This window comes from Bubalus kerabau, chromosome 21 (assembly GCF_029407905.1).
Source record: "Bubalus kerabau isolate K-KA32 ecotype Philippines breed swamp buffalo chromosome 21, PCC_UOA_SB_1v2, whole genome shotgun sequence".
Lineage (NCBI taxonomy): Eukaryota > Metazoa > Chordata > Mammalia > Artiodactyla > Bovidae > Bubalus > Bubalus kerabau.
This window is the reverse complement of record NC_073644.1, coordinates 52,777,219-52,794,084: the sequence shown is the minus strand read 5'-3', so window position 1 is coordinate 52,794,084 and position 16,866 is coordinate 52,777,219. Positions and strand designations below refer to the sequence as shown.

Below are 16,866 nucleotides of genomic sequence, written 5' to 3'. Positions count from 1 at the left end.
TATATATGGAGGGAGGGTGTGTACTCATGCACACAGCTTCTCAACCAAACAGGCCCCGTGGAAATCACATGCCGGTGAGGCAAATACTGAGAGATGTGTCTGACAGATGGCAGGCGTGTGTTGCCGAAGGTGATGTCACTGGGAGATCCAAAGGCTGCCGTCCGGTGCGGCAGACCCTGCTTCTCCCGGCTGCACTTCACTCTCACCTTGGAGCTTTCAGTTCCCCTCAGACTTGGACTGCAGGGCCTGAGGTGGGCCCAGACCTGGTCTTTCCAAGGCTCCCAGGTGACTCTAATGTGCGGTCAGGGCCAGGGCCCCCGAGTGACATTGACAGTGCCTCCCACTCGCAGGGACTGGCTGCATTCTTCCCCGCCTGTATCTGGGCAGCTTAATGACCTTGCGGATCCCCAATGCAGGCGGTGGCTGGGGGAGGATGGGTGAGATTTGGGGATATGTTTGTGGTTTAAAGAATGCACAGCTAAAATGAGGTTGCTGACAACTCAGGAATATATTAACACAGTTTCAATTTGCTGACCACTTTCTTTCACCTCTGCAGGAAAATAGCTTTGACCCTGAATGCAAAATACTAAAGCAGAGATTCCCAGGCTCTGAGGACTTGCTACACTATCTTGTTGGGTTTTGCACGTGTCATTTTATGCTTTTATTTGCAGGTCACTAGGTGCTCCCTCTGACATAGATATTTTGTAGCACCTTTTGAGATGGTGTAAAACTCTGGGTAGAACAAACTAAACTCTGGATAGAACAAACTGTAGGCTTGGCATTCCCTGCTAGAATTAGAATTTTATTGATCTGTAATATTCTCATAGGATCTTGAAGGTGTCTTCTGTTACCAATCCAGTGAGTTATCATTTGTCTGTCGTCCTGGTATGGGATCACCTTGTATCTTGAGATGAGAAAGGAGGAAAATGTGTGGAGATGGCTTTAAATGTTCTCCTGAGGGTCCCTGGTAGAGAGCACACCTGGAAGCTTGTCTTGTCGTCTAAGCTTCTTTTGTTTTACTCTTTCAGTACACAAGGGTCTGGATCCCTGACCCTGATGAGGTGTGGCGCTCTGCTGAATTAACCAAGGACTACAAGGAGGGGGACAAGAGCCTCCAGCTCCGACTGGAAGATGAAACTGTGAGTATAGCCCAGAGTGTGGGTGCGCCAGGCTCCACTGGACAGGGGTGGACGCTACACTGTAGCTCGAGTGTGTCCTGCACGGTGGCGCATCTGAGCTCCCGGGGTCCTTTTTGTTGCTGTAGATGGTGCCGTATGTGCAGGCCAAGTCACTTCAGTCGTGTCCGACTCTTTGTGACTCTGTGGATCGTAGCCGCCAGGCTCTTGTGTCCATGGAATTCTCCAAGCAAGAATACTACCCACTCCAGTGTTCTTGCCGGGAGAATCGCATGGACAGAGAAGACTGGCTACAGTCCATAGGGTTGCAAAGAGTTTCATGAACTGACTAGAGATGGTGACGTATGTGAAGGTCTAAACCATGCAGCTGCTGAATGGGTGGCACAGTACACACACGTGCCCAGCTGAGAGATCCCAGGTGGCTGAGAGGAGAATCTTCCCAGTGGGGTGGCGGACGCAGGAGGCTTCCCTCCGTGGGAATGAGGCACTGATGGGAGGTGAGGGGGGAGCCACTTACCCTGAGAGCTAGTGCCTGGTCCAGTGGTTGGACCACTGGCTCTGGATCCAGCCTGCCTGGGCCGGGATCCTGGCTCGGTCCTTGCTAGCTTTGTGCCCTTGTGTCAGTTAGCAATTTTTATATGCCTGTTACTTTTTCTGTGACATGGAGTTGCCTAGGATGCACATAAGAATAAAATGAGTTACTATGTGGCGATACATAGGAGTCATGCCCGGCATGCAAGCACTGGTAGTAGCTCCAGTGAGTCTTTTAATTAGTTGATTTTCAGATCGTTTTGCTCAAATAAAGACGAGGCAATCACCAGGAAATCCTATTTCTTCTAGAAGGTCTGATTCCATTTTCCACTTCATGAGCTTCATGTCATTACTCCTCCTGTGATGTGTGCATGTCACAGTTATTTGAAGACTTGCCAGTGCTGGTCAGGGGGGGGTTATGGGTGATCGGTTGTGACTCTGCCATTGAGGGGAGCTCAGTGCTAGAGGGTGCAGAGGACGTGAACACAGAAACATGGGAAAGAGCCCTGGCAGGTGCAGTAGGCACAGAGGCAGTGGACGAGGCCAGGGAGGAAAGTGAGGAGGGAGCAGGCAGAGGCGGGGGTGTCGGCGGGGGCGGGGGGGCGTGGAAGGGAGCCGGCATTGGAGACTCAGGCTGCAGAGGGCCAAGGGGAGTGGCCCAGGCAGGAGTTGTCGCCAGAGCCCCAAGGCCTCAGTGTGTCTCCTTTGGTTGTCTGGAAGGGAGGGAGGCCAGTGCATCCGGAAGCCACCAGAGAAGGGGACAGACGGGCTCGAGGCTAAGGAGGCAGGTCAGGGGTGCAGCGTTTACAAGGGGGAGACTGGGAAACAAACAGACTTGGAATCAAGTGGCCAGAAGAACTCAAGCTTTGGCCTTGGGCAGGGTCAGATCTGAGGGGCTGCAGAGCAGGCCTTGCTTGGAGAGGAGGCTGGGGCTCGGGTGGTCCCTGCCTGCCTCTGAGCTGTGGGAGCGCTGAAAGCTGGTCCCCCGTCACTCAGCCTCTGATCACTTACCATCTTCCTGTTTTACCTGCTTTCAAGTTCTTTGCTCTTGTCTCTCTAGGTAGTAATGACCTGCTTCAGAAAAGGACCTTGTCTTCTCTGGTCACATGTACCCACAGTGGTTGGTGATTAACTCACTGATTAGTGGGGAGGTTGAACACCTTTCCCTTCCTAACTTCTCTTTCTATCAACTTTGAGTGCATCGCTGGGTAAAACCGGGACAGTGAGTTGGTCGATTTGTTAGGAAGTGTTTACACCAAAGCGTGCCCGCCTCCCTTTCCCCTTCCTTGCAGGCAGACCTCACCAGCCTCCTCCTGGTTTTGAGGTGAGAAGCAAAATTCCCGACAGATGGAATCATGTTTATCATGTTGAATAACTTCCCACCCCACACCCCAAACAAAATAAAATTAGTTCACCCACGTGAATGGCATATCTTCCATTCCAGCTGATTTCGTTTCAGTTGATTTTGTAAGTGGGTGGGTGTTTTTTGAGAGTCCTACGGAGGGAGGGGGGTGCCGAACTGCCATATTGCTAAAACAGAGCAGATGCCCGCTTCCTCAGCTGAGAGTGAATTCTGCCTGGCGTGACTAATCCTGGCAGCTGCCCAGGACCCCTCCCCTGCCCCCTCCACTGCTCCATTACGACTGTCAGCTGTAATCAGAAGAGATGCCTAGGGCTGGAGATGAGCAGCTCTGGAGAAATAATGGGCTCTGGACGTCAGACTCTGTCCAGGTGGCTTGCAGGCTGTGGTCTGTCCACTGCTGGCTCTGAGCTGTCATTAGGAGCGACTCAACTGAGCTGCGGACCTGAGCCAGGAGCGCAGAAGTTAGATGGCTAGACTCCGAAGGTTTGAAGAATTTCCTCTGTAGCTGAAAGCATCCTTGATGCACCAAGCTGGCCAGAAACTGCACCCCAGAGTCTCTTTCCCCACCCCAGCTTCTCCATCTGAAGTCTGGTGGTGTGGGTTTAACTGCAGCAGCAAAGGATGAAAATAAACTAGTTCTCTTCAAAAACAATAATGTTCATAACCACTGGGCTTCTACCTTAGCAGTAAGCAACTCATGTACTCTGCTCCCTGACCCCACAGTTCCTCTAAGATGTTTCTTTTTCCCTCTTGCATGCCTGCTTATTTATTTATTTGGGTAAAATATACAAAACATAGAGCTCACCATGTCACCTGTTTTCAGTGCCATGAAATGCTTACCCACTGTGGCACTGCCATCTCCACTATCCCTCTCCAGAACTCTTCATCTTGCAAAACTGAAACTGTACCCATTGAGTACCGACTCCCTCTGCCCCGTCTCGCTGCAGTCCGTGGTCATCCCTATTGCACTTTCTGTCTCCGAGTTGGATTTTTCTAGGTACCCCACAGAAGTGGGGCCGTGGGACACTTGTCCTTTCATCTCTGGCTTGTTTAACTTCGCACAAAGTAAGATGTTTTCTTCTGATGCCAATGTGAAGATGGGAAACTTCTTAAGCGGAAAAAGAAAGAAAGTGAAGTCGCTCAGCCGTGTCCGACTCTCTGCGACCCCATGGACTATAGCCCACCAGGCTCCTCTGTCCATGGGATTTTCCAGGCAAGAATACTGGAGTGGGTTGCTATTTTCCTTCTCCAGGGGATCTTCCCAACCCAGGGACTGAACCCGAGTCTCCCGTATTGCAGGCAGATGCTTTGCTGTCTGAGCCACCAGGGAAGCCCCTTAAGCTGAAAGGACCATCCTTTTTCTGCACAGCTGTGAGGGGATGCAAGGTATCTAAGTGTTGCAACCCTTGGTGTGGTACTCTGTTGAGACTGGAGAAAGCCCCTCAGTGTATGCAGATCTTGGTGATATGTACAACTTCCTCATTCTTGGTGTGGCGTGGACCTGTGCCCAGCCAACCTTCTCTCTCCTGCCCCCACCTCCTCTACAAACTGCTCAGCCCCTGCCCTCTACTGGCAGGGAAAACTCTCCCCCTGTTGCCATGGTTTCGTGTTTAAATTCTGTTTTTCCACCTGAATGTATATCCAGCATCCAGAGCTATTTACTCCTAGTGTGTGAGGACCTGGCATGTTCGTGAATGAGAGGAAGGTGGGGTGACGTGAGCTATAAGAACACCAGCGTGCTCTCCCTGCATCTCTGCATGTCCAAGCCCGCTAATGTTTGTGAGGCCAGGACAAGAGTAGGGATGTAGCCTACATCTGTTTAAATATCAGAAGCATGTTTTATAAGAATTATTTAGGTAAATCTGGCATTTCTGACTCTTGAAAAACAAAGCGTTTAGTATGTTACAAGTAAGATACATGCAAGTCTACTGTTCCATCTCTGTCTAGTTGCCAGTGGAAAGAACCGCTGTCTTCCCTTAGGCTTGCCATGCCTATACCCACATATGCGCAGATTTAGGAGGACTGTGACTTGTTCAGTATTGCAAAGCGTTCCTCATGTGTCAGGTTAGCAGTGGTTGTACATACTGTGCTAATTTGTGAGCGCCTCTGGAGCCATGATTAGAATAGACAGAGAAGCAAGGAATTGGATATTTGGCCCAACAGGGAAACGCTGTTTCATTATGTGAGGTTTTTTTGTTTGGTTGGTTTTTTGTGTTTGTGCTATCTGGAGGTAGGATTAACGAGCTAATTTGTCTTCCTTGTATTTAGATGTCTTTGTTGCCCAGTTCCTCTTGCCACCCGAGGCATTGTCTGTCTCTGACATCGTGACCTTATAGCCCATGACCCTTCAAGGTGCCTAAACACATTTTGTCTTATTTCGAGGACACAGGACAAGAGGTGCCCCTGGGTCTGATACTCTTGTTTGTCACAAGAGTATGTGTTGAAGGTTGTAGCTCTCACGGTGTGAGCCCTGAACACTGATCCCAAATGACAGAGGTTCCACGTGTTCTTTAATAAGCTTCTGTGTGCATCTGTCTTGTTGGCGCCCTTTAAGATGCAGAGTCCAGGGAAGGGCCTCTCTTGCTCAGCTCTGAGGACAGTACAGGATGTTTCAGGATATTATCTCGAGGAGATGGCAAACACGTTCTTCCAGTCAGGAAGTGACAGCCTCACAGAAGGCAGGGACTGTCGTCCTTACACATCGGTGCATCCAGACCACACGCCTTGAGAGTGCTCAGAGCTTGTGTAAACCCCTTGCAGATTAAATGTCAGCTGTGAGGGCAGCTGGCAAAGCCACGGAGCTGAGAGTACCGGGGAATACTCCTCTGGTACCAGTAAAGCCTCTTAGTGCAAGTGACTTTATTTCTTTTTTCTTTTTGTTTTCCTGGTTTTCCCATTCTTTCTTACTTTCATATTGGTTTCTGTGCCTTCTAATACTTCTCTTTATCTTTGTCTTGCACAATAATCCATGATTGAGACAGTATTACACTTTGGTTAGATGGCAAGAATAGTTATATTGTACAGATGCAAAAAAAAAAAAAATAAGGTTCCTTTAAGTGATAAAACAGTACATTGCATGTAAATATCTATTGGTAATATTTTTTACCAGTACAATTAGTTATTTTGTCTACAGTGGGTTTTATGTTTTTAATTAATGTATTTTATTGTAAAATACATGTAACATAAACTTTACTGTCTTCACCATTTTTAAGAGTACAGCTCAGTGGCATTAAGTACATTCACATCTGTCACTTCTTTATCAGCCACCTCTTCCCCTGCTGAATTCATGATCTTTTGTGTTAGCCTATTTTGCGTAGCTGATTCTGCTTAGAGATCCGTGAAGCAGTGATTTTTGCCCCTAAGGGACATTTGGCACTGTCTAGAAATGTGTTTGGTTGTCATAACTGAGGAGGGAGGTTTGCTATTGGCATCTAGCGACAGGTAGAGGTCAGGAATGTTGCTGAGAGGTCCCTCTCCCAAAGAAACAACTCTAAGTCCTAAATGAGAACAGTGCCAAAGCTGAGGAACTCTGGTTTAAGCCTATAGAGACAATGGCCCTGAACTTGTCATTGCTGAAAAGATACCATGTTGAAAGCTAAACTGTTATAAGTCTGTATTCTAATGGAATGTGCTATCTTCGACTTCATGTTTTTGTGCTGCTGTGATTTTTTTTATATAATTTAAACTCTTTAATTGCCTATTTTCATCTAAGGTTTTTTCCCTTTAGTTACTTGCATCACCATTCGTTTATTATTTATTGATTAAAAACAGTTATTAATGAGCAATTATTATATACCCCCTTTGTGGTGTTGAGCCACTGAAATTTCAGGGTTAATTTGTTATTTCTTCATAACCGAACTGACCCTTCCTCACAGGCAAGTTCACATGAGTCACATAGTATTTTATTTTTCAAGTAATTGCATGCTTGTGCTTGGGCCTGGGCTAAATGGTATGAGAGGAGGAATAAGAAGGTTCTTTGTAAGAAACATGATCTTTTTGGAGACTGGAAAAGGTGGAGATATAAAATTTAAACACAGAACCATGACAGAATCAGACAGCAGGACATTCATTAAGTGAATGTTTTTTGTACTCACTTAGGACATAATGTTAAACGGCCTTTTAGAGTGTATTGAATGACCCTGGAGCCGAACACTTGATATTACAGTGAGTGTAAGTGGATTCATGCCTTGAGGTCTCCTATTTTCTCTGCAGGACAGCTCACAAAGAGAACACAAAAGAGAACACCCCCCACATCCACTGACCTAAGTTAAGTACTCTAGACCAATAAAGTTGGAAGGGCCCTTAGAGATTATTGGGACCAGTCCTCTCATCTTACAGCTGGGGCAGCTGCTGTCTGTGGAAGTGAAGCAATGGGCTCAGCACAGCAGAACCACTGAGTTCAGTGGTTCTCAACTTTGCACAATAGAAACTCTTGAGGGTTTCTAAAAATTCTGCAAAGCCCCAGCACAGCCAGACAAGATAAATCAGGGTTTGGAGAATAGGACACAGCATAGCATATTTTTGCAAGCTCCCCATGGGATTCCAAGGTGCAGAAGGGTTGAGAGCCACCGCTTTAGCTGACGACGAGGGTTTGCATCCAAGGTTTAACTCCTAGTTGGGCTCATTTATATCAAAGGATGTGCCATGTGGCACCTCAGGGTTTCCTGCTGCTGACTTTATTTTCACTAGCTTTTCTTTCCTCTAGACCTTCTGGTTCTGTGAATAAAGAACACTTCTTTCTCCTTCTCTACTGTATATGCTGACCAGTGACTCCAAATCTTTGTTGAGATTTGTCATTTGAAGATGTTTTTATGATTATGTTCCCTTGCTGTGGTACCATGTAACATGGACATGAATCAAGGTATGGGAGAGGTCATGAAAAGATCAGACATTCATTCAACTGATATTTTTTTAAGCACCTACTGGGATTCTCTGGTGACTCAGACAGTACAGCGTCTACCCACAGTGCGGGAGACACGGATTCGATCCCTGGGTTGGGAAGATCCCCTGGAGAAGGAAATGGCAACCCACTCCAGTACTCTTGCCTAGAAAATTCCATGGATGGAGGAGCCTGGTGGGCTTCAGTCCATGGGTTGCAAAGAGTCGGACATGACTGAGTGACTTCACTTTCAAGCATTATAAGGGCTTCCCTGGTTAGAGGGGCTTCCCATAGCTCAGTAGTAAAGAATCCATCTGCCAGTACAGGCAATGCAGGCTCAATCCCTGGGTTGGAAAGATCCCCTCGAGAAGGAAATGGCAACCGACTCCACTATTCTTGCCTAGGTAATCCCATGGACAGAGGAGCCTGGCGGACCCAGTCCATGGGGTTGGACGTGACTAAACAAACAACAACAAAGCATTATAGTATCACAGCTCCACTGAGTTTAGAGCAATCTAGACCAAGAGAACATTGTCCTACAGTGGAATGTTCTCTATCTGTATTGTCCAGTATGGAGGTCACTAGCTCCTTGTGGCTACTGGGCCTTTGAAGTGTGGCAAGTGTGAGAAACTGAAGTGTTTGTTACATTTAGCTTTAATGAATTAAATTTAAATAGCCATCTACTGGTAAGTCCAAGTCTAGGGCTAGGGTGTCTTCCTCTTATCCCTTTCCGTTTGCTAGATGGAGACCAGTGGGAGAGCCCCACGTGTTCCTGATTCCCAGCTCCTGGCCTTGAGAGGAGAAAGTCCAATCTAAGTGGGTGACTGAGCTTTAATCTTGGGAAAGGTGTTAAAATTCAGGCTCCTCTTTACCTCCACAGGCCCAATTATTATGCAGTGAAGTCTTTTTTTTGTGCCAGAAAGTTAATTGTCTCTGATCATGTCACAAACCCTTTGATTTCTAGTAAAACCATGTTAAATATGCAGGGTGACAATATACAGCCTTGACATACTCCTTTTCCTATTTGGAACCAGTCTGTTGTTCCATGTCCAGTTCTAACTGTTGCTTTCTGGCCTGCATATAGGTTTCTTAAGAGGCAGGTCAGGTAGTCTGGTATTCCCATCTCTTTCAGAATTTTCCACAGTTTATTGTGATCCACACAGTCAAAAGGCTTTGGCATAGTCAATAAAGCAGAAATAGATGTTTTTCTGGAACTCTCTTGCTTTTTCCATGATCCAGCAGATGTTGGCAATTTGATCTCTGATTCCTCTGCCTTTTCTAAAACCAGCTTGAACATCTGGAAGTTCATGGCTCACATATTGCTGAAGCCTGGCTTGGAGAATTTTGAGCATTACTTTACTAGCGTGTGAGATGAGTGCAATTGTGTGGTAGTTTGAGCATTCTTTGGCATTGCCTTTCTTTGGGATTGGAATGAAAACTGACCTTTTCCAGTCCTGTGGCCACTACTGAGTTTTCCAAATTTGCTGACATATTGAGTGCAGCACTTTCACAGCATCATCTTCCAGGATTTGAAAGAGCTCAACTGGAATTCCATCACCTCCACTAGCTTTGTTTGTAGTGATGCTTTCTAAGGCCCACTTGACCTCACATTCCAGGATGTCTGGCTCTAGGTGAGTGATCACACCATCGTGATTATCTGGGTCATGAAGATCTTTTTTGTACAGTTCTTCTGTGTATATTTGCCACCTCTTCTTAATATCTTCTGCTTCTATTAGGTCCATACCACTTCTGTCCTTTATCAAGCCCATCTTTGCATGAAATGTTCCCTTGGTATCTAATTTTCTTGAAGAGATCCCTAGTCTTTCCCATTCTGTTGTTTTCCTCTATTTCTTTGCATTGATCCCTGAGGAAGACTTTCTTATCTCTCCTTGCTATTCTTTGGAACTCTGCATTCAGATGCTTATATCTTTCCTTTTCTCCTTTGCTTTTTGCTTCTCTTCTTTCACACAGACTGGTTCCAAATAGGAAAAGGAGTACATCAAGGCTGTATATTGTCACCCTGCTTATTTAACTTATATGCAGAGTACATCATGAGAAATGCTGGACTGGAAGAAGCACAAGCTGGAATCAAGATTGCCAGGAGAAATATAAGTAACCTCAGATATGCAGATGACACCATCCTTATGGCAGAAAGTGAAGAGGATCTAAAAAGTCTCTTGATGAAAGTGAAAGTGGAGAGTGAAAAAGTTGGCTTAAAGCTCAACATTCAGAAAACGAAGATCATGGCATCTGGTCCCATCACTTCATGGGAAATAGATGGGGAAACAGTGGAAACAGTGTCAGACTTTATTTTTCTGGGCTCCAAAATCACTGCAGATGGTGACTGCAGCCATGAAATTAAAAGACGCTTACTCCTTGGAAGGAAAGTTATGACCAACCTAGACAGCATATTCAAAAGCAGAGACATTACTTTGCCAACAAAGGTTCGTCTAGTCAAGGCTATGGTTTTTCCTGTGGTCATGTATGGATGTGAGAGTTGGACTGTGAAGAAGGCTGAGCGCCGAAGAATTGATGCTTTTGAACTGTGGTGTTGAAGACTCTTGAGAGTCCCTTGCACTGCAAGGAGATCCAACCAGTCCATTCTGAAGGAGATCAGCCCTGGGATTTCTTTGGAAGGAATGATGCTGAAAGCTGAAACTCCAGTACTTTGGCCACCTCATGTGAAGAGTTGACTCATTGGAAAAGACTCTGATACTGGGAGGGATTGGGGGCAGGAGGAGAAGGGGATGACAGAGGATGAGATGGCTGGATGGCATCACTGACTCGATGGACGTGAGTTTGAGTGAACTCTGGGAGTTGGTGATGGACAGGGAGGCCTGGTGTGCTGCGATTCATGGGGTCGCAAAGAGTCGGACACGGCTGAGTAACTGAACTGAACTGAAAACCATGTTAGCTGTAAATGTTCAACACTAGCAGCAGTTTTAGAATCAAATACCTGTTAAAGAAAAAAGGTATTCTTGCGGCTCTCATTCCCTTCCTCCCTCTGGATGTACACCCCCTAGAAGTCTGTAGCTTTGAGTGCTAAGCTTGTAGCTTCTGCTGCTTTGCTGCCGCTCTGGGCATTTTTCCTCCTTATCCACTTTACTGTCACCAATGTGTTGAAAGTGTTAAATTGCTCAGTCATGTCCAGCTCTGTGATCCCATGGACTGTAGCCCACCAGACTCCTCTGTCCATGGAATTCTCCAGGCAAGAATACTGGAGTGGGCAGCCACTCCCTTCCCATTGGCTTATTTTTTGGGACCACATTTTCACAAAACTGCATGTGTGTTTCCCTCCGCACACTTGAGCAAGAGTCATCTGAGGGGAGATTCATCAGAGAAAAGATGAAATGGCGGCATTTCTATCTTGGGGTTTAAAGACAGCAGGCTCAGGTCCCAGCTTTCTGATCTGACACGTGAGGGCCTGGCTGGGGGAGCTCTGTGGTCTGCACTCCCCCGTGTTGCTTACACAGGAGGTGGGGTGGAGAGCCATGAGGGAGAGAGCAGACAAGCTCCTGCTGGGGTGATGGACATCTCCATTGGGATGTCTTTCGAATGGCTCCTGTGCGGAGGTCTGGTTAGGCCCAGCGATACCACCTACTCTGCTGGAGATAAAGTGGGCGAGGGAGCACCTCTTGAGTTGAATGAAATAAAAATCGACTCTCTGCAGTCTCCATTTGCCCCTTGTTTCCCACCTTTTGGAAATCTTATGTGCATCTTCATGAGAGTTGTTTGCTTATCTCCTGTATGGAATAAATTTAATGAGAATAAAAGAGCTTTTCACAGAAAGGGAGCCTTGATTAGTGTTTTTGTTTTACTTGATGAAATGTTTAATTTATTGATTTTGGCTACACCGGGTCTTGGCTGCATCTTAGCTGTGGCACACAGGACCTTCATTGTAGTGTGAGGACTCTTATTTACAGCATGCATGCAGGGTCCCTGACTAGGGACCAAACCTGGGCCCACGGCATTGGGAGTGCAGTGTCTTACCCACTGGACCACCAGGGAAATCCCAGATTTATATTTTTAAAAACCCTGTATGACTCAGGAAAGTCAGCCTGGAGCTCTGTAACAACCTGGAGGGGTGGGATCCGGTGCGAGGTTCAAAAGGGAGGGGACATATGTATACATATGACTGATTCATGTTGATATCACTTCATGGCAAATAGATGGGGAACCAATGGAAACAGTGACAGACTCTATTTTCTTGCACTCCGCAATCATTGCAGATGGCAACTGCAGCCATGAAATTAAAAGACGCTCGCTCCTTCGAAGAAAAACTATGACAGACCTAGACAGCATATTAAGAAGAAAAGACATTACTTTGCCAACAAAGGTCTGTATAGTCAAAGCTATAGTTTTTCCAGTAGTTTTGTATGGATGTGAGAGTTGGACCATAAAGAAGGCCGAGTGCCAAAGAATTGATGCTTTTGAACTGTGGTGTTGGAGAAGACTCTTAAAAGTCCCTTGGACTGCAAGGAGATCAAACCAGTCAATCCTAAAAGAAATCAACCCTGAATATTCATTGGAAGGACTGATGCTGAAGCTGAAACTCCAATACTTTGGCCACCTGATGTGAAGAACTGACTCATTGGAAAAGACCCTGATGCTGGGAAAGATTGAAGGCAGGAGGAGAAGGGGACGACAGAGGATGAGATGGTTGGATGGCATCACCGACTCAATGGACATGAGTCTGAGCAAGCTCCCAGAGTTGGTGATGGACAGGGAGGCCTGGCGTGCTGCAGTCCATGGGGTCACAAAGAACCAGACACGATCGAGTGACTGAACTGAACTAAACTAGGTTGGTCATAGAGTGACTGAAACATGAACAACAAAAACACAATTCTGTAAAGCAATTATCTTTCAATTAAAAAATAAATTTAAAATAAAAAAAATCCAATAATAGGAAACTGTACAAAAGAAAATCTAACACAGATTACCATTGATATTTTGTGGGGATATTATTCCAGTTAGACTTCCGTTATTTACTCAGTCGTGTCCAACTCTTGCAGCCCCATGGACTGTAGCCCGCCAGACTCCTCTGTCCATGGGATTCCCCAGGCAAGAATACTGGAGTGGGTTGCCATTTCCTTCTCCAGATAGACTTTAATATATAGTTTAAAATCAGTGGAATCCTATTATAGATTTCATTTGATAACGTGCCTTTTCTTAGGTGCAGCAGAATGCTCTGGCAGCTCCCTGACTGTAAATACAGGTCCATGTTGTGCTTTACTTTCATATTTATAGCTTTGGGAGTTGATATCTTTGATCATTTGTAAGATTGTTTCCTGGTAGCGAGGAAGAATATTTGTGAAAAACTCTGATAAAGTGTTGCCAGCTGCCCTCCAGAAAGGTTAAATCAGTCTGAACCCTTTTGCCTACACCCTTCCTGGTTGGGGTCCTGTCAATTTTTATACCTTTGCTTACTTGATGGATAATGGCTCTAAATAATCTTTTATTTGCACCTCTCTCATTAATGGTGAAGCTGAATAGTTTTTCATATATTATCCATTAGTAATTCTTTGTGACTTGTATTCTGTGCACAATTTTCTGTTGGAGTTTTCTGTTGGTTTTCTTTTTAATTTCTGACAACTCTTTGATTGTTAAGAATGTTAGTTCCTTAAATAATGTGGAATAACTGTCCCCTTCTCTCAGTTTTCCCTGCGCATGGTGTGTTTTTTAAGCGCTTCCCAGGTGGTGCTAGTGGTAAAGAACCTGCCTGCCAGTGCGGGAGACACAGCAGACGTGGGTTTGGTCCCTGGTTGGGAAGACCCCCTGGAGGAGGGCATGGCAACCCCCTCCAGTGTTCTTGCTGGGAGAACCCCATGGACAGAGGAGCCTGGCGGGCTACAGTGCATAGGGTTGCAAAGAGTGGGACATGACTGAAGCGACTTAGCCTAGCCTATGGTGTGTTTTATGATGGTTTTAAAGTTTTAGATTGTAGTCAAATTAATGAATAGTTTCCTTCATTGTTCTGGCTTTTGTATTATGCTTTAAAGGTACTTTCTTTCAAAGCTTTTGTGAAGATTTACCCACATTTTCTTATTGGTTTTATTTTTCTTTTTGATTTTAATTTTTTTTTCCCCATCTAACATTTATTTAATATGGGGAAGAATGGAACTTTGACTCAATTTTTTTTCCTAAATGGCTGCAAGTTTACCTCCTCCTACTGAAAATCCCTTTTATCCATTTATTTGCTATTTTAATGTTATGAATAAATTTTACCCATATGTGCTTGTATTTATTTCTGGATCTGGTGTTATGTTTCAATTATCTGCTTCTTTTAACACCATCAGTACTTTGATTTAAGCCAATATCATAGTAGCTTTAATAATGTACCTTAGTATCTGATAGTACAAGTCTCAAAGTGGGGCAGGAGAGAGCACAGATATTCATATTCTTTTAGAAATTAATTGTTATCCCAGTAATTGAGGCTGTATCTATAGACTTTCCTGAAAGACTTGTAAAGACTAGTGATTCTTAACATGTGATTCATAGACCACCTGTATCAGAATTACATGGGGATTTTTAACAATTGATATTCCTGAACCCACTCAAGAGCTCCTGAAGATAAGCTGTGTTGAGGAAACTCTTTTTGCAAGGTCTCAGATGATTTTTAAGAACACCATAAGAAACTTAACACTCTGATAAAACATGGCAAGCAGCAGCCAAGTTCCTCCTGTTTAAATGTTAAAGAACACTTCCTTTTATTAATTATATCTTTGTATTTGTAATCAGTTAAACATCCTGTCCCTAAACGTATTTTGAATATTTATGTAGTCCAAGTGCAGTGTATAGGCTTCCCTCATAGCTCAATCGGTAAAGAATCCACCTTCAATGCAGGAGACCCCAGTTAGATCCCTGTGTCAGAAAGATCCCCTGGAGAAGGAAATGGCAACCCACTCCAGTGTTCTTGCCTGGAGAATCCCATGGACAGAGGAGCCTGGCGGGCTACAGTCCATGGGGTCGCAAAGAGTCAGACATGCCTGAGCGACTGAGCACACACAGTACTGTGTATGCTGAGTACAAGGGTGGCACCTTGCATTTGAGATTTGACCTTCAGATGTGTAATCACACATCCCTAATCACACACACATACACATGCACACCCATCAAAGTCTTATTATACTTTAGATCAAAGTATAGTTAGTGCCCTAAAATAGCTTGCAGTTAGGTTGGGAAAAAACATGTGAACAACTTGAATGAAATTCATGGAGAGCAGTTGGCTAGTTGCAAGATAATAAACAAAGAGAATGAGCTGGATGATGGGAGAAAGGGTAAGGAAGCACCAGCATTAAATGGGGCAGACCAAAGAAGCTTTCCTGCGTAGGAGAAAGACCAGCACTCCTATTGCAATGGAATTAAAGCCTCAGTAAGTATTTTTGCATTGAGAAGCAGAACACTGTATTGAATCTACCTGTCCTTCCTGAATTTCTCGTGCCATTCACTTGATACACTGAGATTATGTTTTCTGCAAATTTTCTACCTGGACTGGTCTCTTATGGCAACACAGGAATTTTTGTTCAGCTTGCTTTCTTTAAAACATTTATCTTCATTTATGATCATAATGGGTAGTGGTCCTAGACGACAAGACCGGGCATTGAATCCAGGCTAAAAGATTCATGACTGTGCCTTTTGTGTCTGTCACTTGCCTTTCCTTAGATTCAGGAGTACCCCATCGATGTCCAAAACAACCAACTTCCCTTCCTGCGGAATCCAGATATCCTGGTGGGAGAAAATGACCTAACTGCCCTTAGCTATCTCCATGAACCTGCAGTTTTGCATAATTTAAAGGTCCGCTTCCTGGAGTCCAACCATATCTACACTTACTGTGGTAAGTAGGGGGTATCTATTGGCTGTGTGTGTTTGAATGTGGTTCCAATCTTTAGACTTTACATGTTAAACTCCAACGGTTAAGAATCCTACTTTCATTCTCTTTTATATTAATAAGTACCTCTCACTTGAAAGTTTGCGATCAGTGTACACGGCTTAGTTAGGCTGCTGTACATCTCTTTGGAAGGATTGGTGTTAAAGCTCAACCAGGGAAGAAGTGGGCCACGCCACGTGGCTTGATGGCTCAGGCGCAGCCCTGGAGTCAGTAGGAAGGCAGTAAATCCATCCCAGGGGCCTGGCTCAGGCCTCTGCTCCCTCTGCTGAGTGCGCTGCTGCAAGTGTATGGCAGGCTTGGATTTTTTTACCTTTTTATTTTTATATCAGTATAGATGATTAACAGTGTTGTGTTAGTTTCAGGTATGCAACAGAGTGATTCAGTTATACATATAAACTGTGAAAGTCACTCAGTTGTGTCTGACTTTTGTCACCCCATGAACTGTACAGTCCATGGAGTTCTTCAGGCCAGAATACTGGAGTGGGTTGCCGTTCCCTTCTCCAGGGGATCTTCCCAACCCAGGGATTGAACCCAGGTCTCCTGCATTACAGGAAGAAGCCCCAGTTATATCAGTTATATGAATGTGAAGTCGCTCAGTCGTGTCCGACTTTTTGCAACCCTGTGGATTGTAACCACCAGGCTCCTCCATCCATGGGATTTTCAGGCAAGGATACTGGAGTGGGTTGCCATTTCCTTCTCCAGGGGATCTTCCTGACCCAGGGATTGAACCCACATCTCCCGCATTGCAGGCAGACACTTTACTGTCTGAGCCACCAGGGAAGCCCCAATTATAACAGTTATACATATACCTGTATCTATTCTTTTCAAATTCTTTTCCCATTTAGATTGTTATATGATATTGAACAGAGTTCCCTGTGCTATATATACAGTAGGTCCTTGTTGGTTATCCATTTTGATAATAGCGTGTGTGTATGTCAATCCCAAACTCCCTAACTACCTACACTAGCCTTACCCCCTGGTAACCTTAAGTTTGTTCTCTAAATCTGTTTCACAAATAAGCTCATTTATATACTTTTTTCCAGATTCTGTTCGTAAGCAATATCATATT

The 16,866-nt window shown here is 45.0% G+C and overlaps 1 protein-coding gene across 2 annotated transcripts in view; it reads left to right on the top strand.

The window, feature by feature from the left end:
• MYO5B (myosin VB) overlaps positions 1 to 16,866 on the top strand; it is a 333,083-nt gene that overhangs the window by 136,512 nt on the left and 179,705 nt on the right. For both annotated transcript variants that reach the window (XM_055559254.1, XM_055559253.1), the window contains exons 2-3: positions 1,029 to 1,139; positions 15,572 to 15,743. In XM_055559254.1, the coding sequence (XP_055415229.1) occupies positions 1,029 to 1,139; positions 15,572 to 15,743 (283 nt within the window). The remainder of the gene's footprint in view (positions 1 to 1,028; positions 1,140 to 15,571; positions 15,744 to 16,866) is intronic.